This window comes from Pieris rapae, chromosome 4 (genome assembly GCF_905147795.1).
Source record: "Pieris rapae chromosome 4, ilPieRapa1.1, whole genome shotgun sequence".
Lineage (NCBI taxonomy): Eukaryota > Metazoa > Arthropoda > Insecta > Lepidoptera > Pieridae > Pieris > Pieris rapae.
In genome coordinates this window covers 7,939,681-7,962,710 of record NC_059512.1, presented here as the reverse complement: position 1 = coordinate 7,962,710, position 23,030 = coordinate 7,939,681, and the positions used below count along the sequence as shown (strand labels likewise).

General features: G+C 32.9%; 1 protein-coding gene across 9 annotated transcripts in view; it reads left to right on the top strand.

The window, feature by feature from the left end:
* Nucleotides 1-13,962, top strand: part of LOC111003058 (collagen alpha-1(XVIII) chain) — a 122,255-nt gene extending 108,293 nt beyond the window's left edge. For 2 of the 9 annotated variants that reach the window (XM_022273413.2, XM_045627974.1), the window contains 23 exons: nt 460-561; nt 941-955; nt 1,547-1,702; nt 2,160-2,357; nt 2,735-2,764; nt 4,851-5,021; nt 5,399-5,516; nt 5,634-5,720; nt 5,851-5,891; nt 5,979-6,188; nt 6,321-6,464; nt 6,986-6,994; nt 7,094-7,183; nt 7,404-7,650; nt 7,737-7,814; nt 8,026-8,123; nt 8,341-8,433; nt 8,830-8,973; nt 9,762-9,892; nt 10,260-10,439; nt 10,646-10,789; nt 11,386-11,469; nt 12,157-13,962. In XM_022273413.2, coding sequence (XP_022129105.2) covers nt 460-561; nt 941-955; nt 1,547-1,702; nt 2,160-2,357; nt 2,735-2,764; nt 4,851-5,021; nt 5,399-5,516; nt 5,634-5,720; nt 5,851-5,891; nt 5,979-6,188; nt 6,321-6,464; nt 6,986-6,994; nt 7,094-7,183; nt 7,404-7,650; nt 7,737-7,814; nt 8,026-8,123; nt 8,341-8,433; nt 8,830-8,973; nt 9,762-9,892; nt 10,260-10,439; nt 10,646-10,789; nt 11,386-11,469; nt 12,157-12,256 — 2,670 coding nt within the window. In that variant the 3' untranslated portion in view covers nt 12,257-13,962. The remainder of the gene's footprint in view (nt 1-459; nt 562-940; nt 956-1,546; nt 1,703-2,159; nt 2,358-2,734; nt 2,765-4,850; nt 5,022-5,398; nt 5,517-5,633; nt 5,721-5,850; nt 5,892-5,978; nt 6,189-6,320; nt 6,465-6,985; nt 6,995-7,093; nt 7,184-7,403; nt 7,651-7,736; nt 7,815-8,025; nt 8,124-8,340; nt 8,434-8,829; nt 8,974-9,761; nt 9,893-10,259; nt 10,440-10,645; nt 10,790-11,385; nt 11,470-12,156) is intronic. The other 7 variants (XM_045627972.1, XM_022273414.2, XM_045627971.1 and 4 more) reach the window with 7 other exon arrangements.
* The last annotated feature ends 9,068 nt before the right edge of the window (nt 13,963-23,030 follow it).

Genomic DNA, 23,030 nt, shown 5'->3' with positions numbered 1-23,030 from the left:
ACAGTTATCTAAAATTATCAAAGAAACTGGAAGTCTGAAGCCATAGATAATATACCTAGTATTTATGACGTAACTATAAATCTATATGATCCAATACGTGAGAAACATTTTCATAAAGACACAGTATAATAATGAATACATATAATAAACCTTAAGAACCAAGACTAGGATATTTCTACACGTAGATTTGACGCCGAATTAATCTGTGATTATAGGAATGACAAACACTGCACACGTTTACACCTACGTAATAAACATAATTACTGATACTAAGCTACGCTGAGTTTAATGTATTAAGCGAATCTTAGACACTGAGACTTAGCTTAGTAAAATTAGATTTAGACAATTTTTATGTGAATTAAAAAAACATTATGCGGTTAAAATCCGCATATTACTTCATGAACGTACCTTGTAATAATACATATAAGTTGGCCTGTTAATAATACCACTATTTTATAGGGTTTACCCGGAGAATCGATACGTGGACCGCCAGGACCTCCAGGACCTCCTGGGCTTCCTGGTATTCCTGGAACAGCTATCGTTGAATCGTCTGGAGATGATGTAAGTTGCTAGCATTTTCATGAATTTATAATATAATTATCTTAATATGATAGAATATTATTTATTCTTTAAACACTCGGTTCTACGGCGACAAATAAAATCCCAATGCCTATGTATGCACTCAGTGCTCCTGGAAGAGCTGAGGCCTACGTGACTAAAAGCAAACACAGGAATCCAAGTAGCGCTACCGTTTTTAAGCAAATTAAATATTTAATTTCAATTTAAATCTAACAACTCATAGTATAACTTAATTGAAGCAATCTCCGCTGTATAATTCGGCTCTTAACAGCCACCATATACCAACAAATATCTACTATGTTAATACTAATAACTAATGTTCTACAAATCTTTATTTATATATTCTACGCACACTTTTCAGGCGATGAATATAAAGGTACGTACATATTTTTTAGTTTTAAAATTTCAACGAATTACATTGTGTACAGTCTCATTGACTAATATTTTATGTAAATGTTTCAAATCTTGTTTACAATTAAGTAATTATTCATACGGCAAAAATCCTATTCCTTATGTAGAACTTCTATTCACAATTCGATTCATATATATACCAACATTTACCTCAAACTTAAAGTTTATATCTTTAGCATTAATACTGCGAAAGAGCAGTGTTGGCCTAGTGGCTTCAGCGTGCGACTCTCATACCTGAGGTCGTAGGTTCGATCCCGGGCTGTGCACCAATGGACTTTCTATGTGTGCATTTAACATTTGCTCGAACGGTGAAGGAAAACATCGTGAGGAAACTGGTATGTCTTAGACCCAAAAAAGCCAATGACGTGTGTCAGTCACTGGAGGCTGATCACCTACTTGCCTATTAGATTTAAAAATGATAATGAAACAGATTCAGAAATCTGAGGCCAAGACCTAAAAAGGTCCACTGATAATAATACTGCGAAATCTTATAAATTTTGAGTTGAGATATCTGAATACGCGCCTGAGAATATAAGACTGGAATATATGCTTGTAGCAAATTTTCGGTGAAAACTACGCATCAACTGGACAATGTGGCTGCAACAGCAGCACACTAATGGCACTTCTCGAATTGGCACCGGAACTCCGAGGTCCTCCAGGTCCTCCGGGGCTCACTGGCGCTGAAGGACGAATTGGACCACCTGGCATACCTGTAAGTTTGTATTCATTGTGTGAGTATAATTATGCTGGCTTTTCCACAGTCTTGAATGGGATCAAGACGCCCTAGACACCACTCTTGTATCTTATAAGTAACATTTTATAATAAACTCCGGAATCAGATATTGTTCTCACTATTTATTTATTTTTCTACAATATCAAATGCTTTCAAAATTGATTACTTTTACATTCAAACAAATACGAATTTTGGACAGCAAAATAAAGTACTCAGTAACGGTTCTACAAAAGGAACTTAACGAATTCCATCTCAAAATTACTTCACTCTACGCTTTGATTGGTACAAGAGGCGTAATCGACCAATTTCTGCACACGTGCAGTATTAACTATGATAATAAATAAGGTTATAATTTTTTGTTTGACTTTATAATTATTCTAAAGGACTACTCGATGTAACTGCCATATATCTTGAACAAATAAATCATGCTTCTAAGGGTCAAATGGGGCCAACGGGTGAACGAGGCCCCATGGGCCCTCGGGGAGAAAAAGGTGATCGAGGGGATGAAGGTCCCCGTGGTCCAGAAGGCATAACGGGACAAAAGGGAGAGCCTGGCGTTGATGGGAGACCTGGTATTGCAGGACCCCCTGGACCACCTGGATCGCCCGGTTCATCTGACTATGGTAACTTTGAGGTAAGCATTTAAAACATTTATTTATTTATAAAAATAAATCACTTATTTTTGTAAATTATAGCATATTGAAAAGGTGAATATTAATTGTTAATTCTTAATTATAAAAAAAAGTTATTGAAAACAATGTTCATATAAAGATATTGCACGCAACTTAGCAATTAAAAGTTTATTAGTAAAGCATATGCCGTTATTCTGCATAAGCCGTTATTCTGGCAGAATCAATACGCTAAATTCAATCAATGTTCAAGTTTAAACTATTAAGAATACGTTGGCCATTGTTTGCAATTTCTTATAAAGCTTTTCCTGACTTTCCACTCGAAATTTATTATGCTGATCTTATTTTACCATTTTCATGCCATCCATTGCTGCTTGTTTAGTCAAATTGGAAACCTAGGCAAATATACAAGGTAAGTTGCGAGTGTATCGTTAAATATGGATGGAGCTTGCTTTGCTACGAGCTTTTTTAGACCGGAAACTACTTTTCACGAGCTTTCGTTTTATATACAAATGTTGATTAGGCTTTTTATTTTTTAAAGACAACCTGACTACTATTTCCATATTGAAATCATTAACATTAAAGTAATTGTTATTTATCAAATATGTTGCGATATTAGTTTTAATAATCTGTTTATGCGTTACCGGTCTACGCAAAACAATTATTTTTTAATTTCAAGTCATTTAAGTAAATAGATGTTTGTTTAAATCAAACCATTATTTCATTTCAAAAATCCTAATTTCACATAGGCGGTGTCACAGATATAAAGGAGTTTTATTTAATTTAACAGTTTAATTAAATTAAACAGGTAAGAACAACAAAGTATTTGCTAAGTTATGGAATAAAATTAGGCCTGTCGATTACCTCTTCATTAAGTGTCTCCGAGTTTGTGTTAAAGGGGAATGATTAAAGGAAAGTTTGTCTTCCGCAAACAAAACTGGCAAGGCAAAGTTTGCACAACGTCTTTCCACTTTAAGGTTAGATATGTATCGAGGCGGAGATGAGGAAATTGATTTTCACTGTTTGTGGTCAAACTTCGTGTAGAAATTCATCAAAGTTGGTAACAATGTCAAATACCTGATATATATTATATATGGGCTTTTTGGCCTGAGGTGGTATCTCACCGGAAGCCTAAACTAGTAAAGGAACACAAAGGATGTTTAACTCTAGCCTGATCGAGTAAATGTATATGATTCAGGATAATCACTTTTGTAGTTATACAAATTCACTACTGTTTTCATTTCCAATAAAGATATAGCAGATAAACAATTAACAATAAATCGGATAAATATATTAAATGGGTAAACTGTGATTATTCCCATCACAGACAAAAAAGAAATATATGTATTAAATTCAAAAGACAAAAAACGATTTAAATATATTAAATGCTTCGACTCTTCTTTTTCTTTTTGTAGTGAGATTGGCGGTTATCTCGTCATATTTCTTCTTATTCTTCGCCAAGCGCATCATCTGTTCTAAGCTGGCCACTCCCGTCCCGTCCATTCTCTGATATTGCGGGGCGACAACTTCCTCCTTCTGCCAGCTCATTTTCTCCCTTCGACCTTGTTCATCATGATGACTTGTATTAGGCTCGAGCTGACAAAGATACTGATATCAAATTAATTGACCCTTGCAATATTAAAACGTTACTTTATAATTAAATGTTATGATCACTTCGTTGTGACAATTGAACACCCCAGTGAAGAAGCACCTTTACAACTAGATTATAAGTAGCTTTTAAACCCTATTTGAGCTTTTGGTTTTGAAGTTATGGCTATTTTGAAGTTAAATATTATAAGCAAATTCTTTTTTTTATATCGCGGTTTCTAAACAAGTTTTTAGAAGCTTTTTAAAAATTTTTGGAGCATTTGATAACATTGCGGTGCTCCAAGTGCACATAGGTTAAGATTTTATCATACAGTAGTTATTTTGAACATTAGTATACTAACCTATTTTAAGTGGGGAATTGGTGCCTTTCAAACGTGAATTCAGGCGTTCGTATTGCCGCTGAGCATTTTTTTAAAATATTTTCTAGATAATTCCCCGATTAAATAGCTTATGTAAACTCGGATGATAAAACACTACTACCTATTTCTTTTAGCTCCTTTTTTTATGACCTTTACAGCAAATCACAAAATGATGCCTCTTAATTTAATTTTAAACATTATTTCCATTAAATTCGATGAATAATGGAGGCCTAATAGAACTGACCATGAACAGCGACGTCCTGAAGTTAGATTTTTTTTATATTTAAATAAACTTTATTGTACAAGAAAATACTAAAACTTTAAATATAATAAGTACCTATTTTTTCTATTTTTACTGTTAATTTTTCTACAAACATAGAATATTTTTTAGAAAATATTTTTATCTTGTTTCGCTATAGAACTTAACGTTTACTTCTGAACAGAAGTACACACATGTTATTTATACAAATTAAGATTTTTTATCAGAGATAGAGGTGATATGCTTGCATATAATTTTACGATACCTTGTAGGAATCACTTTTGGGGGCTTACGGCGGAGGAGCCATTGGCAGACCCGGGGCTCCAGGTCCTAAAGGGGATGCTGGGCAATCAGGGCCCGCCGGACTTCAAGGAGAGCGGGGATTTGCTGGAGCTAAGGGTGAACGTGGCCTTCCGGGTCAAAGTGGTTTAAAAGGGGATCGTGTAAGATACTGGCATAAAGTTGATTATTGTATTAAGAATTATCATTAAGTATAATTTCTATATCAGTTCTCTGATTATTTTTTCCTGCAATGAAGGCTATTACAACTGCCCTTATCATTGAGTAAACGTGGACCTTTGCAAGGAATTACCCCTATTAATCTTATGAGCGTACCAATACTTAAAAGGTCGGCAACGCACTCGCGAGCCCTTTGGCATTGAGAGTGTCCATGGGCGGCGGTATCACTTAACATCAGGTGAGCCTCCTGCCCGTTTGCCCCCGGTTCTATAAAAAAAAATCAATTTTTATTATTTAGCTAGTTTTATTTCTATCATTTCACATAGTAGCGTAGTTAGTAATTCTTATACCACATTTGCAGGGTTATCCTGGCCCTAAAGGTGATAGAGGAGTCAAAGGAGACCGTGGGGGTCCTGGATTGGATGGCCGCCCAGGACTTCCGGGGGCAAACGGACGCTTTGGTGAAAAGGGGGAAAAAGGTATACAAAACATAAACGCACTTCGTACCTACAAAAATATTTGGTTTTTTTTTTGTGAATCCAATCAATTTCCTGTGATATCCAATTATTGATAAATATATTATTATTATTTTTTAGGAGAACGTGGCTCACCTGGACCGCCAGGTCCACCTTCGATTCCTGTCGCAGGTTTCACGACAGAGGATTCAGAATTCCTTACATCTGGTTAGTTATAAAATTTGTTTTAATGATATATGTATTGATTTGGTAACATGTCCGTTAAGGATTCATTGAACGATTCACTAAAAATGTAATGTAAACAATAATATATATATATAAAAAATATTCCCTGTAGGTCGAGTCGTTGCCGGATTGCAAGGAGAAAAAGGCGAAAAGGTATTTTTTAATTGTCAAAATTATGATGGATTTATTGACCAATTTAAACCATTAAATTAATCCGTTAAATAAATGTAATATTAATAGGGTGAAAAGGGTGACCCTGGAAAAGATGGCATACCAGGTTTTCCAGGCAAGGATGGAAAGTCTGGAGAACGTGGAGATATTGGCCCTTCAGGAATGCCCGGTATGACTGGACCCCCGGGTGCTTCAGGTTTAAAAGGAGAAAGGGGTGAGAGAGGCCCACCAGGGCCAATCTCAATAACGTCAGCTGGTTCTGACATTATAACAGTCAAGGTATGTATAAAAATATTCTTAAGACTTATTTGAGGATTTATACCAAATAAATATTTAATGTTTTAAATATAATGTATTATATTTAAAATGAATAAATAAACTTAGTAAGTATGTCCAAAACCTAACAAACAGGGAGAAAAGGGGGATCTAGGACCCCGAGGTAGAAGAGGCCGATCTGGCCCACCAGGACCCCGGGGACTTCAGGGGCCCCCAGGTGTGCCTGGACCTCCGGGAAAAGCCGGAGAAAAAGGTGAAGTCGGACTTCCCGGATGGATGGTGAGTTTAAATGCGAAATATTTTGCAATCATCATTGAAATCAATAATTGGAATTTTGCTTTAAGTGCAAATCAATTTTGATCACAGTCCACAAAGAAGTTAAACAATTTTTTTTAACATTTTAGCATTAATTTGATGATTTATTACAATACAATAAAAAGTATTAACATTTTCCTAACCTACATAGTAGAAATAAAAATAAAATTAAAAAAGTTTATTTGATTTTGTTGGTTATTTTATATATATGGTATTCAAAGTATATCAAATGAAATTGACATTTTCTGTTACACAACGTATAACTTTTATTTTACTCCACAAGTAACATTGATACAGATAATATAAAATTACATTCACATAAGTGCTTTGCTCTGACAGATCATCAACTGAATCTTATTTTAATGCTTATGTTAAATTATATATTTAACGGATTTAAATAAGGTTTAAATATTCCGACTTAGTAGTTAAAGTTATAAGCAATTTACATTTATATTATTATTATGACTGTTTCATGCTGCCGTTAGAACAATAAGGTTTGTTTTCATATCTTAATAAAATTTATGAATTAAACAGTTTCTTAGGGAATTGTAACCATTATCTTTATTTGTTGTTTGGAATAATTATTCTTACAGGGACGACCGGGCACATTAGGTCCACCTGGGAACACCGGACCTAAAGGCGAAAAAGGAGACCCAGGCGTGAATATTTTGGATGTCTCAATGGTGTGTTATAAATATTAATATCAATACAAACTTAATTTTATTTTGGGTATATTGGTAGATAGACATATGTCTAGGCGAATAGCGTCTTTGCAATATTATAATGTGTTAATTAAAATTAATATTTTACATATCACAAAAGAACTAATGTTGACTAAAAGAAACAAAAAGTATTTGTAAAATAGTTTTTATTTGTAGTCTCACTGTTTATTATTTTTTTTAGTTCAAAGGTGAAAAGGGAGATCGTGGTGACAATGGACTTCCAGGCCCCAAGGGGATTCAGGGTCCACCGGGCCCACCAGGCATTGCTCCGAAGTCGGATGTTGTCCAGTACGTGCCGGGACCTCCAGGGCCCCCTGGGCCTCCCGGATCTCCAGGTCTAGCTATAGTGGGTCCTAAAGGAGAACCCGGAATCAGCTATATAGAAGAAGGTCCTATTCATGGCAGTACGAAGTTCTTCGGCAGACCAGGTAAGGTTCTTTATAAGGCGGACCGTAATAATTAATCATTTTGTTATTAATAATTCCAATTTTAATTTATGCCTGCAATGGGACAGTTCAAAAAAGTGCTTTTGACGAATTGAAAGCTCTCACAGAATTAAAAGAACTAAAAGAAAAGACAAAAGAACGTCTTGGTAAGTGTCTAGCCTTATTTATAAATAGAAACGTGTGTTAGGCCTAAATAAGAATCAACCATCATTAATGAATTTTTCGATCATTTATTTATTTTAAAATACAACAGCCAATTGATGTAATGCTTGCCGTAATAAGGTGCAACGTACGATAATTCTGATACAAGAAATTTATACATTTTAACTATTTTTGTATTCGAACAAACATTTGCAGGTCGAGATAATTTCGAGTCAAGAAGTCACCATGCAGACGAATCAAGCAAAACGGTACCCGGAGCGGCAGTCTTTCGGACCACTGAAGAGATGATTCGGGTAAATACAAGACAAACCAATCAAAACCAAGCATATCATTGATTAAAGTTAAGCCATATCACAGTAAACTTTTCATATTTTGAATAAAATTTTAACTATCACAACATTAGTGAAACTGTCCCAACGTCTTGAAGTATTATTAAAAATAATATGTTGATAATAAATTAATCACCTCAAATCAAATATAAGTATCATATAATTAGTTTTCTTTTATCAGCTCGCTTCTTCGAGTCCCGTTGGAGCATTGGCCTATGTAATGGAGGAACAAGTTCTATTCCTCAAAGTGAATACAGGATGGCAATATGTTTTGGTAATATTTTTTTTATATTTTCCATACTGTTTCGAAGGTTACGTATCGTTGTGTACACATTGTTATGTTGTTATATAATAATATATGTAGTTAAATATTACTATAAAATATTATATTTATAGGATACCTTTTTTCACTTGCTCGTAAATTAGAGAAAACAGTTAATTAAAACCATGATGGTTTCACACGCCAGCCCACTTTGAATCAAAGGCCAGTAGTAGGTAAAGTAGGTGAGCAGAGAAGCAGTAGAAAGCAGTTTGTGTATGATATGAATTGATATGATATTACTTAGAAATAATATTTGATTTTGTTGACTGCATAAAAGCGCATTTTTAGGATATTAATAACAATCCTGTTTCACCTCTCACATATATTTACGATGTGTTATATTCCCAGCTCGGGTCAGTAGTGTCCCAAGCATCACCGTTGACTACGACGCACTCACCCGTTACACCGCCAATGCCCGCAGCCAGTCTTGTTCACAGGGGACCGATTTCCAATTTAGTTGACTCACCAGTACTCGCTCCTGTCGGGTCAAGTGTAAGTATTATTACTATACCTATACCTTCCTATGGCAGCTTTGAGGTATCTAAATAGGCTGAGATATTAGAAAGTAATACATCTAAAACATGCATTATTTAGCATCCGTTTTTATTGTGTGAGAAATAATTTTTATAATTTGAAAATAAAGTTTTCTAATTAACCAGGAGCCATAATGTATCACCCTTATGATTCATACACGCTCATACTAGGTCCCAAAGCAGTGTTGGTTATTGGTTGTGACTCTCACAGCACATGGGTGCTCGTAGGTTCGGTCCCCGGCTGTGCACCTGTGTATTTCGATCAATTTGCGTATTAAATACTCGCTATTGAAGGAAAACATCGTGACTCCTGTTTCGGAAATACTTTAAACCTAAGAAAAAGTCACGACTTAATTTAGCCACAGAAGACTAATCATCTCTATGTCTATTATGATAAATAAATCAATGAACGGATACAGAAATCTGAGGCCCAGATCTAGAAGGTTGTAGTGTCACTAGGTTTTTCATGACGTTTCATAGTCTTCATATACTTCCTTTTCTAATTGTTGAGCTTTCAAATAAATGACACACTCTAAAAACTTGCTCAAGAATGGGGGTGAGAATGTTAAACGAAATACGAGATATGAATGTGCACTCTTGTCCGCGTCATTAGTCAACAGCATCTAGACCCTGATAACATCTTCAAAATGCACGTTCGTAATGGTCATAATAAGAAAAACGAATGGGTTGTATACTTCCATATATAAGTGTCGTTATTATAACGTGTATTAACCGTCTATTTTACAGCTCCGTTTAGCCGCACTAAACGAGCCTCTATCAGGCAACATGCATGGAGTACGGCGCGCTGATTACGCGTGTTATCGCCAAGCCAGGCGGTCTGGTTTAAAGGGAACTTTCAGAGCTTTTCTTACGAGCAGGTAAGATTATGCAGCTTTCTAAATAAACAACTAACAATATTACTGTATCTAAAGTCTTTAGTTGTAACATAATAAGACAATTTATTCGGCACAGTGTTAACTCTATATAAAGTATAGATAGAGCTGACATTCTTTTATTTCCTTTCTATAATCGATTGTATTTGTTTAGTTTTTTTTTTGTAAGCCACGGTACCAATACGATTGGTATATTGAAAATATATTATTATCATACTTAGGTGTGAAAGAGAGAGGGATTACGATTAGTTTTATTATTTTCTTTATATATAGTGATCTAAAAAGTATCGTATACGTTCAGAGTTATACATTATAATTAGGTAATATTATTATTGTATAACCCATTTTTCAGGATACAAAATCTGGACTCCACGGTACGATACGCGGACAGACATTTACCAGTGGTCAATATAATGGGAGAGGTCCTCTTCAAATCATTTTCTGATATTTTTGATGGAAAGGGAGGCTTCATTGCTGGTACTCCACGAATATACAGCTTTAGCGGGAAGAATATTATGATGGATTCTAATTGGTATGGTCTAAATTTCAATTTTTTTTTAATTTTATAAGAAATTTTAAAGTTTTATATTTATTTTCTATGTAATTTTTTAGATATTTTTTTACGTAATATACCTGCACGACAAATCCCACATCGCACGGGGTTCATGAAACGAATTTATAGAACGACGTAACTAACACAAACACGTTCAATTTTATGATTTGACTCATGTGTTCTAGGCCACAAAAACTAATATGGCACGGCTCCCACGCGAGTGGTGAACGCGCGTTGGACACGTTCTGTGAGGAATGGCAAAATGGAGAGCCCACATCCAGGGGCATGGCTGCGTCATTATATTCACATAAACTGCTCTCTCAAGAAAGGTATTTGATTAAAAAATATAAATAGTGCATAGCTGATATAGGGATGTTCAAAACAAGTTCAGTTATTTTCTTTTATAGTTCCTCAAAATAAACTAATTGAAAACTACGGGCAAAACAGACATGTTTTATAAGAGAAATGTATTTAAGACCAGCAAATGTCAATTGTCTTCCATAAAGCGTGAATAATCTTTATTTTACATTAGCCTGGGGCCACAACTGTTAATAGTTGGTAGTTATATCTATTAAACATTTGAGATTTCCATAGCGTGACTAAAATAGTTTAATATTTAAATTAAAAAAAATTAAAAATGTCATCAACCAAAATCCTACATCATGCACTAGGCTAACACGCTAAGATCCCATTTCCATGTTCGAACTTAATATTTGTTCATACGCTGAAGAAAGGAACGTGAGGAAACTAGAACATCTAAATCTAAAAATATTAAGAACAGAAGATTGCCATAGAAGGCCAGCAAGATTTTCCTGGTCTGTAAAAGCAATGGCTAAATTTTTTTACAGAGGCATGCCGAGCTAGAATATTTATATTAATATACTGTATATTACGTGTATTAGACAATCAATTTTGTTTCCCCCAGGTATTCGTGCAATAATCACTTCGCAGTATTATGTATAGAAGCCACAGCTCACGTAAGCTCTAGAAGAAAAAGAAGTACATTCAGGTATGAATTTTGATTTGTTAAGATTTTTTAAAAATAAAGCTGCATTTAATTTCTTTCCTCCTTAAACATGGAACAATTTGCTATGCTACCCCAGAGACTGTTCGGTTTTCTGGAATATAAACTTTTTAGGTTGTTCTGTGATTTTTTTTCTATATAAACCTCAGAGTTCATGACTTCACTTTTTAATTAACACAAAAAATGCCTAAAAAAAGTCCCTTATCACTAAGGGGTTTGAAAGATAGATAGTAGCCGATACTCAGACTTACAGAATAGTGAATATGCATTTTAAAATCTTAAGAATCGGTCGAGCCATTTGGGGGGAGCATGGGAGTGAACATTGTAACACGAGAATTTTATATAAAGAAAGAAAGAAAGAAAGAAATAACTTTATTAGACACAAAATACATAAATTGTTTCTATAAAGTAGAGTGCACTGGCCCCCACACTAGGATTCCCTGTGTTGTGGGCAGCCAGTCTCTTCCTTTTACATCTAAACGTTACTTAATTAATTAATTCTACTTAACAAATTTATACCTACACTATTTTTGTACGATTAGAATGTTTTCTGTGTTATAGAGATATATATATTAGATATCGTGTTCATATTCGTGTATAGGAAATAATTATACAGTAAATTTCCCTTATATTATTACAGTATATCTATTTTTACTGAATTAATAATTCCAGGTACAATTCAACGCAAGACGACGAGGACTATTGGTACAACGCTGAGGAATATCAAGAGCTGCTTAATGATATATTTGCTCAACCATTTAGAGAAGATTAATTACAATTAATGTATGTTAATATATTGTTATTTGTATAAAGATCTCAATTTAAATAATGAGAAAATGCTTCACTTACGGCCAATGAGGCATATTATAACAGTTGATCAGTCAAAATGGATATTAAATATTAATATACTAGTCTATAAGCCTTGTTTGCCCCAATAAAGATATACCTTAAAATAGTATAGGGTTTTAAATCTGTAAGGCGTACGAACATCGTACGCGTTTTTAACAGTACGTTGTTACAGTAACAAAAACGATACTTGACGTTGTCTAAGATCTTGTCTTGTCACTTGTCTAATAGAATTTGAATTTCGAATATTTGTTTAACATATACGAAACACTTTGTATAAATACTATGATGATTGTACCCAAAATAAAATTACCTATTGAATTAATGAGAAGCTAGTTAGCATAAAATTAAATTATTGATGAATTTGGTTATATATAAAATGTAAGTATTATCAATTTGTTAAAGCATTTACAAGATATTAGATATATTATGTAGGAATAGTTTTGTATTAGTTGTTATTATAGTAAGCACGTGACTGTATTACGTTTATAATAAAAAAGTAAGTAAGAAAGTTTACTATTTGCTTAAACTGCTGCATAAATTGAAATAATTAATTTAATCATTATACTTAGTTATTTAATCTACGTAGATAAAGCACGGTATTGTAAATATAATTTAGTCAATGTTTTTTGTAAATTATAATAAAATTTTATATTATTTAAGAGTTTTAAGTTATAATAACTGTTTTTTAACGCAATACTTAATCGGATTATTTAATAAAATATTTAATATCTGTATACAATTATATAGCTTAGATTTATTTGCAAGTAATTATAGATAATAATGTGCCATTGTATACGTAGATGATGCAATAGGTATATAGCTACAATTCAGTATAAGAAAATTATACTACTTGTAAAGTATACTGATACCGCAAAAAATATATTGGAACTCTAAGTGATGGTAAACTTTATAGAATCAAAACTTTATAGAAACTATCTAACTATCTAAACTCGTAATATGCGTAAAGGAATTCGACAACTTGTTATCCCTGTATGGCACGTACATGTATTGACAATTTGAGGTCAATGACCTCTATATTGGATTATTTTGTTTTGATAACAAAATTTACTGCAATTTGTGTACTTTTTAATTTTAGCTTTTGCTTTATAGTACCTTAATAATATACCACTAGTGTAAGGCGTCGCCTAGTCGAAATATTATGTAGTAGTATATATAGTAGACCATTTTTTATGCTTTGAATATAAGAAACTCATATACTTGTAAACATAAATTATATGCCTATGAAGAACAATTTTCAAAGAGACGGATATAAAAATGTCTTACTCATGACCCACCGAGGGAATACTGAGGGGATGACATAGTTAATGGAATGTGAAGAAAAGTGATTAGTTATGTTTTAAGTTTTTGTTAAGTCCCTGCGACTTAATATTACCATCTTGGTATTGATACTAAACAATTTTTTCCGTAATAAATGTATCTTTTCTATGAAAAAAACGCCAAAGATTTAAAATACTTATGGAGTAATTTAACGAAAATAGTAAAATTGGTCATAATATTAATAACATGACATACCATTAAGCATTTATACGTATTTTAGAATTAAGCTTTTGTCAACATCGAAAATTATGCGAATGTATTTATACACTTTAAATAAATGTTTTCACAACAGTCATTTGTTTAAGCTACCTTATCAATTTCAAAAACGCCGATACAAGCTATGATGTAAATAAATCCGTGCGATAAAAAAATAATTTAAATAATTGGAAATGGCACAGAATAAAAAAAACAATAAAGAAATCACAGTTGATTTGACAATTAACTTGAAGGTGATTTATTAGCTAATGCAGCAGTGAATTTCGAAAATCGAATCTCGCTCGTGTGCGATCTACGTTGCGATACTGCATTTGACAGATTAATTGCTTCCTATTCACAGGTAAAGACTTGAATTTCATATCCGAATTCTACGTTCTACGGAAACTAAAGTTGATGAAATATTTCGAACTAATCGTCGTATTTAACACTCAGCGACGTGTGAAACCGACATATGAGGCTTTAAATCAAAATATTGATTATGATATATAGACTGGCAAAATACGTGTTTAATTTTTGTAAACTCGTTAAATTAGCTAAGAAATGACCAGCGAGACGATAAACCACTTGTTGACGGATTGCCCAAAGCATAAAATGTATAGGTTTGTGCACTGCGAGATTATGAGATATGTGACTTATGAAAGTTTAACAGACTCATGAAATGAAAACCAACCAAACAGATCGCAAAGATTCGGTGAAACAGAACAAAAAAAATATAAAAGACTTTTAAACCTGCAAACATAGGAGAAAATTAATGGTTCGACCATTAATTTTTTTATTGGTTATTGGTACTTTAACTGATTTAAATACCAGCATTAAGCTAGTCAGTATAATTAAAATAATATAATTAATGAAATTTGTGAAAAAATGAAAGCAGAGCAGTGTTGGCCTAGTGGCTCCAGCGGGCAACTCTCATACCTGAGGTCGTAGGTTTGATCCCCGGCTGTGCACCAATGGACTTTCTTTCTATGTGCGCATTTAACATTTGCTCGAACGGTGAAGGAAAACATCGTGAGGAAATGCGACATGTCTTAGACCCAAAAAGTGGACGACGTGTGTCAGGCACTGGAGGCTGATCTCCTGCTTGCCTACATAATATATATTTTTATAAAAATTATTTATTTATTTTTCTCCCTTAAACATTAACAATAATAATTCATAATATAGTGACAGTATTGGGAGACTGGTTTCCAAACTAGGTAAGAACCTGTAATATGGATAACCAGGCTTCCATTCCATAGCAAGTCATATACATAACAAAAAGGAAGTTTGTAAGGGATTGTGTATGTGAGTGTGTGTGTATTTGTGTGTGATTGTGTGATATGTTACTTTTCAGGAATTTCCCAAATATGCCTCATGTATATATTATACGGCTAATACTAGAACAAACTAACGCTCTCTGAACCTTCTTAAAAGGACCAAATCCTATCAATCATCTAACATTGGGTGAACACGCAAAAGGAAAATAATTTCTTCGAAGGAAACTTCTCAAATCGAACATAAAAGTTTTCTTATTAAAGTGTTACCAACTTCACAGGTCTCTGCCACTGTAGGACGTAATTTAATGAGGTAATTAGAAAAATGTTTTTGAATTGACCTACCCTCTGAGTAAATAAGGAACGAAGAATTATTCACATATATATTATTGCTTTGTGGCTAAGCACATCACTCAACTCTGCGGCACTTCATTGTTATTATTGGCTAATGTGTTCCACCAGCTATTCTTCATATCACACCGTGTATTATACATCTTCTACAGTATAAGTTCTAAATTATATCACACTAACGGTGAAAATAAATAAAATATATATTACTAAGAAAGAGAAGAAATAAGTTTCAGGTTTTACTAAAAAATTACTTATTTAAAGATATAGAAATAGATAATATTCGTCTAATAAAAAAAATAAAATAAAAAAATAAAAAACTAATGTGTATTAGGTACCGCCGTTTTTTAGATTGATTTGCCCACTACTGAGTATATCAGGCTCTGAATAAGTATCGTTCATTCTATTGTATTCGCGACGTATTAGAATTTCAATGAGGGGTTGGTTTGTACAGACCGTATTTGGCTTCTCCAGACATTGTGAAACGGTATGTTTCACAATGTCCGGATAAGTTCCAAATAAGCTATTAATTACTTATTGGTAGGATAAACACTATTGATGCGTTTCACGACTATCAGATAGCGCTATTCGTCATGAAACGCGAAGTTTCTTATTCGGAACTTTTATCTTCCGAATAATTTATGTGTTGAATAGCTATTTGGCACTTTATCCATACATAGTGAAACAGACCCTTATTGTTCTTCCTACATAGTATTAGCAAGCATTTTATATGAAAGGTACATGAAAACTTTTACGATATTTAATTTATCATACAAGAGTAGTGAAGGATCTATATCAACGTCAAATGGCTCCTCTCTGTATTTGGCTTGAATTTAGTACAATTCACGTTCCGGGGTAGGTTTCACGTAATTATACTGAGTCTCAGACGATCCCCGAACACTCAGTAATCAGCTTGATACGCCAATTGAATAGTTCACGCTTTTGGAGGAAATTCTAGTTCTACTAAAATCATTCGCTATTTCACGGTTCATCAATGATGACTGATTACAATTTGGGATCTTTTGTTCCCTCGTTTTGCATAGACAATTTATTAAGCATTTCCGAAAAGGTTATATATTGTCTATGTCTAAATATTTTGAATTTCAAAGCTTTTTTTAAATTAATGTTACGTTTTAAAGCCTTTTTTTAAATTAATATGACATCGGTATTTTGCTAATAAACACATCGATCGTACATAGGCGTAGTCAAGAATATTAAGTATTTTAAAGAAATACTTAATAAAGGTAGCTTATACAAAGCTTTATTAGCTTACATATTGTTATATTAAGATATATGATGAAAATAATAAAAGCCTATTTTCAGATACTTTATATTTAAAAACATTTAATTATTTCCTTGGTATTCCCGTGCGCCCTTTTTTGGCAAATGCTTCCTCCGCATTCCACCATTTCTGTCTGTATTTTGCCACTCTCCGACTGCTGTATTAATATATGTTTTAAGACAAAGCTAGGTGTAGGTTTTACAAAATTACTGTTATCCATTAGTTGTTTCCCTTTGACGGCACTTGGACCGTGGGGTTCAAGTATACTGGAGCTAATTTAAATTTCAGTTGACGCCTGGTATTTAGTAGCGGTGACCCCAACTGGTGCTTTCCTCACTCAACGAATACGTATCATATATATACATCGAGGAAATGCATAAAAGGGATCAAACTTTCCAAATTTCGTTTAGGATCTGTTTCACAATGTCCGGATAAGTTCCAAATAGGCTATTTATTACTTATTGGTAGGATAAACACTATTGTTGCGTTTCACGACTGTCAGATAGCGCTATTCATCATGAAACGCGAAGTATCTTATTTGGAACATTTATCTTTCGAATAATTTATGTGTTGCATAGCTATTTGATACTTTATCCATACATTGTGAAACAGACCCTTAGTGTTCTATTTATCCGTTTTATTCATTATAACTATGTATGGTAAAAATATTTTAAATTATATATATCGTTTAAATAAACAATGAACGATAAAACGATTAATAACCAAAAAGTATCAACCAAAATTATAATTATAAGATTTTAAATTGGAATAGATTATTAAGTTATGACTTCGAAAATAATTCAATGCAATTGTAAATCAAAATGTTGATGTATCAAAAATATATTATTTATCTACTTAGTTACGATTGTATTACGCTTGAAAAACAATATCTAAATATTGTATGCTGTAAATGTTTCGTCGAAAAAAAACAATTACCGCGACCCTATGTATATTTGTTCAGACCCTAATAAACATCAAAACTTTATTTATTTACTTTACATTGCTTTGATATACGATCCTTACCTCAATTACTAAATTTTCACAACGTAAAAGAAATAATGAGTACGCGTTTTTATATTCTATATCAACACAAATGTTGTATAAATATTTACATATATATAAGCACTTAATAATTAAATAATTAAATAAATAACTTTCAATACAAATAGCATAATACATAAAATATACATAATAACTAACCTTAAAATTTAATTATTAAAAAATATTATTAAAAGTCCCTTTAGGCAAGGTTCCGAAGATACTGGCAGCGTTCCCCCTTTAAATAGCTAATTTTTGTGCGAGGTACCTGCCAGCTTTTAATTTTAATTGTATATATTATATTAATGTGTATTTATCAGATTATTCTCAAATGTTTGAACAAATGTTGGTCTCATAATTCGATGACACGTGCCGGACACAGACGGCTAATAAAAAAAAATCAAAAAATCAAAATGATTGAGACAAAGACTCATATTAGCGCCACTGGATTATTATTACTTTAGTAGTCAGTGAGCCGTAGTTTTTTTATGTAGGTATAGTCTTCTATACCTAACATGAAAATCGAACCAGTGGCACTACAACCTTTTTAGGTGTATGCTTCGGGCCTCATTTGTCAATCTAATAACCTCCTTTGCTTGACACACGCCGTCGACTTTTTGAATCTTCGGCAAGCCGGTAACCTTGCGATGTTTTCCTTCATAGTTCGAGCGAATGTTAAATGCGCACATATACATAATCTCTCTTGGTACAGCTGGGTATCGAACCTACCGTTTCGAGGATGAGAGTCGCACTCTGAAGCCACTAGGTCAACACTGTTGTGCAATACATGTGTCGTTGAATACTAAAGATGTTTCAACGTTCAATACTATCATTAGGCAGTGCACTACACTAATATGCATTAAAAGATAAAGTAATAATTTATTTACTTTGCAAAATGCGACGGTTATTTTTTCCCAACGCCGATAAAAAAGTTTCACTTCAACAAAGAGTCTTGTGTGGCACGCATTATATATCCCATTGGCCATCATGTATTTATTGGAAAAGGTAAGTAATTAGTGTGCCTATCTATCTGAAACAATGGTTTAGCCGGAAATTTAACCCGGGCTATATCACTGTGCACAATCACGCAAACTATACTGATATTTAATTATTACCTTAGATATATTTTTATCAGATTAGAAAAAGATACGAAAAAGCAAGTCTTCGTAAACAATAATATTAGGAGCCACTGATAATTTTAGCGAAATATAATTAATATCATCACGCGAGTATTCAATAAATAAATCAGTGGCGCTACAACCTCTTTAGGTCTTGGCGTCAGATTTCTGAATCTGTTTCATGATCCTTTTTCCATTTAATAGGCAAGTAGGTGATCAGCCTCCTGTGCCTGACACTTCCTCGACTTTTTGGTTCTAAGACATGTTGGTTTCCTCACAATGTTTTCCTTCACCGTTCGAGCAAATGTTAAATGCGCACATAGAAAGAAAGTCCATTGGTGAACAGCTGGGGATCGAACCTACGACCTCAGGTATGAGAGTCGCACGCTGAAGCCACTGGGCCAACACTGCTCTAGCGAGCATTACAGTGATAAAATTCATCAGTGTATTAGTTTTAGCTGACTACTTTCTGTTACTGTAAAACATTAAAAAAATGGAAAGTCCTAAAAAGTTGTGTATGTATTTTACTCTATAAACGTATCGTTAACGTATGTACGAGTATTTATGTCAAATTACCGAGGAAAACTTGTTGACGAAATCGATCGAATAGCTTAAAAAAATATTACACTGCAGCTGGCCTTATAATATCGAAATATGTTATTAACGAACCTACAAACAAGTTAGATTATATTATTGTTATCGATCAGCCAAACAGTATAAAAACAGTGAGATTCTGACGCGTCGCTCCTGTCGTCCTTGGGGAAATTAAGATGTACCAACGAAAATGCTTTATTGACACCTGGAAATATGTAAATATAACGGATATTTGCATATTTTTGAAGTACATTAATTCTTCGAGTGTTGTGGCTGTGAAGACGAAATTATATCCTTCAATTTTTTAAATTTTAAGTTCATACTCATTTTGGTTAGTGAAGATGGAATACATTATTTAATAAACGAAACCATGGGCCGTATCCCTTATTTACATGGTACATTTTTTTTCGGATTCATCGTTTAAAGTAGGAAAAAATAATTTCTAGTCACCAGCTTTAACGATTACTAAGACTAATAAAATGTATAACTTGAGTTTCACGAATACTATAAACTTAATGCGAAAAGGGAATTTTTTTAACCTTTAAAATGTGTCTTAGCCAAAGAGCATGTTTCACCTGTCCTAAACCACTTACCGCCATTTTCTGGCTTTCAACAAATATTGACTTATATAAAATTATGTGTGTATTTTGTTCGTTGTTTTATCATATCGTATTAAGCTTTTCGTAAGCTTTATAGTTATTATAAGCCCAAATAGATAATAAATTAAATAAATTCCTTTATTTTACCTACTCTAAAATGCACGAAAAAGTACCTACACAATAACAATATTTCTTTCATTTTTTATTCGTCATGTATCTGTAAAGTAGTTAAATCAGAGAGGTAATTGAATCTCTAGACAGTTAATTGAAGATCGATATTCAATCAAGTCGCTAAAGTTCAAGATAATTAAATGTATTTAACGGTAAATAATATACTTATTTACGGACTATGAAGATCATATTAGTCTTATTTATGAGAGTATCCAAATTATTGGATTTTGCGTGATGAAAAGACTACAGCAGTAGCAGTTATGCCAATTATTTGTGGCATATCAATAACCTCGTCTCTTGATCGCTTCATTAGCCATGATAATAGATTTAAACTTTATTCATTACAGGTTCTCTAATTAAAGATTTAAAAGAATGCTCTTTGAAAAGATAGCGTTTCAATTAGGTTGAAGTTTCTCGTGTAAAGATAAAATGTCGACTTAGCTTCTGAAGCTTTAAAACTTAATTGAGACCGTCTAACTCATTGGGCCAAGTTTTCTCTTCATTAGTTCTGTTTTCATTCATTACTCTTCAAATAAAACAGCGATAACACTTATATTATTTTATTTTTCAGACGTTTAAATCTGTATCTTAACCTATTCATTTCAAATTCAACCTATTAACAACATTTTCAAAAGAGTTTGTATGAGATTCGTAAAGTAAATTATAGATTAATCGTCTTTGACTTAGGCAAATGTTTTCTTTTTAATGAATTAATCGAATAACATTTTTTTTAATTCAAATTTTTATATACTTTATGTAACTCAACGTTTCAAACGTCTTTGTTTGGAATAAGGAATGAAAACTAATCAAACCAAAACGTGAAAAGAACGTGTTTATATCTGTTAAAATTTTGTGGATGAGTATCGTAAGTAGATGAAGTCTTTTTATGTCTGAATATGATGAAACTAAAACACCACCCTTTTGTAACGATGCCTACAATCTGCGACTACACAGCACTACTATGATGTCGTACCCTGAATCGCAGTAACAAAGCTGTTCCGACTGCTAAGATATATACAACTTTTCAACCCTACCCACTGAGCCTTTGGAGCGACTAGTCACTGCTCGTAGATCGTACCTTTAGGTTAGACGAGATGCACAAAGCCTCCATACCTTGTTAGTAAAAATATACCATATAATAAATAAACCACAATGCACTTAGATTACCTTTGACAACGTATCCTTTCGAAGCAGTAAAGTCCACGACTTTAAATAAAAATAACTAGAACTGTCACTAAAAATCGTTGAACATATTCCTTGGCATATCTTGGGACATCTGTACGTTTCCAATTCGTAATAAAAGTAGATAGGCATCATAAATTCAAAGGGAGATATCTCAATACCGCACAAGACCAAGGTCCTCTCAACCGATCAAATTGTGATCAGAAATTCGTGAGTTGAATTTTTACGAAGCCTTTGAAAAGGGAAATATTAAAAAGGAAATCTGTATACTTTTAGATATTTTTAGGTTTCTGTTTAAAACCTACTTTATGCTAAATTACTATAATTTGACTTAATAAATGTAATTGTTTAATTCATTTTGTATCTATGTAAATAACTAAACATAATCATTACTAAAATATTTAATTTGTAAAAAGGAAAATATTGGTTGCTATAAGTCTCAAGTATATCTGATTCTATTAAAATGAAAACAACAGAATGAAAACAATGAAGAATCAGTAGGTACTTGTTAAAAAAAATGATTTTTTAAAGTGTATAAGATATATAAATCTTTAAATGCTGTGTGAGTAAGGACGAATTATTAATTTATATTATATATATAATTAACATGAAACCTATATTATAATCTACTATAATATAAACATATGCCCCTTTTTGTATAATTTCATTTCACAGTATTTCTTTCTGTTGTATTAGGCCCACTCGTACCTATTAGGAAAGCTATTTGTAGTATTATCCGCATGAGATTAGTTTGAAGAGCAGTTTTATTTGTTACAGTATTTGACGATGACGAACATACATACTTTCCGGTCTTTTCCTAATGCCAACGCTATTCTTATACGAAATGCTTATACATGAAAGGATAACTGGAAGGTAGAATGACGCATTAGTTTATTGTATATACACTAGACAAATGCAATAATAGTAATAAAATAAAGAAATTTTTTCTTAAAATAAATTTTTCCGCTGTCTGGTGTTCTCGTATTAGAGTGATACAACAGGAACGAAGTGCATTTTGCGGAGGTCATAATTTGCGGCTGACGTGACAAACCGCTGGGCTTCTTGCGCGAGGCGCCCATATATTCACCTGAACATTGACGCTCTGCTGCATTTCACGCTTTTTCGTCGTTAGCATTTTCTAACTGGAGTATGATGAATTCACCTGGAAAATTAACTTTTGGATATGTTGTTACACTTTGTGATTGCTTTAAAGAATTTATATCATAAAGTTTATGAAGTATTCTGGTCATTCTGTACTGGTTATTTTTTTATAATGTCAGTTTTACACATTTTATAAGTAATTTTAGTTTAAACTTTCATCTCTCTTGGCGCTTAAATTTGAGCTAATCTGCGTTATTTTAAGAAATGATTTCGGTCAAATGAGCCTAGTACCCGTGTACAAAGTACAAACGATATGTTAAGGAACATAAATTTTGGAATAGATAAGTGTAAGTTGTGACTTGGAGTGTAGTATATATTATATAGAAACACCACAATTACAAGCAAATTTAACTGGCTAAGGAAATTGATTTTAATTTAAAAAATATAGGAATTAATT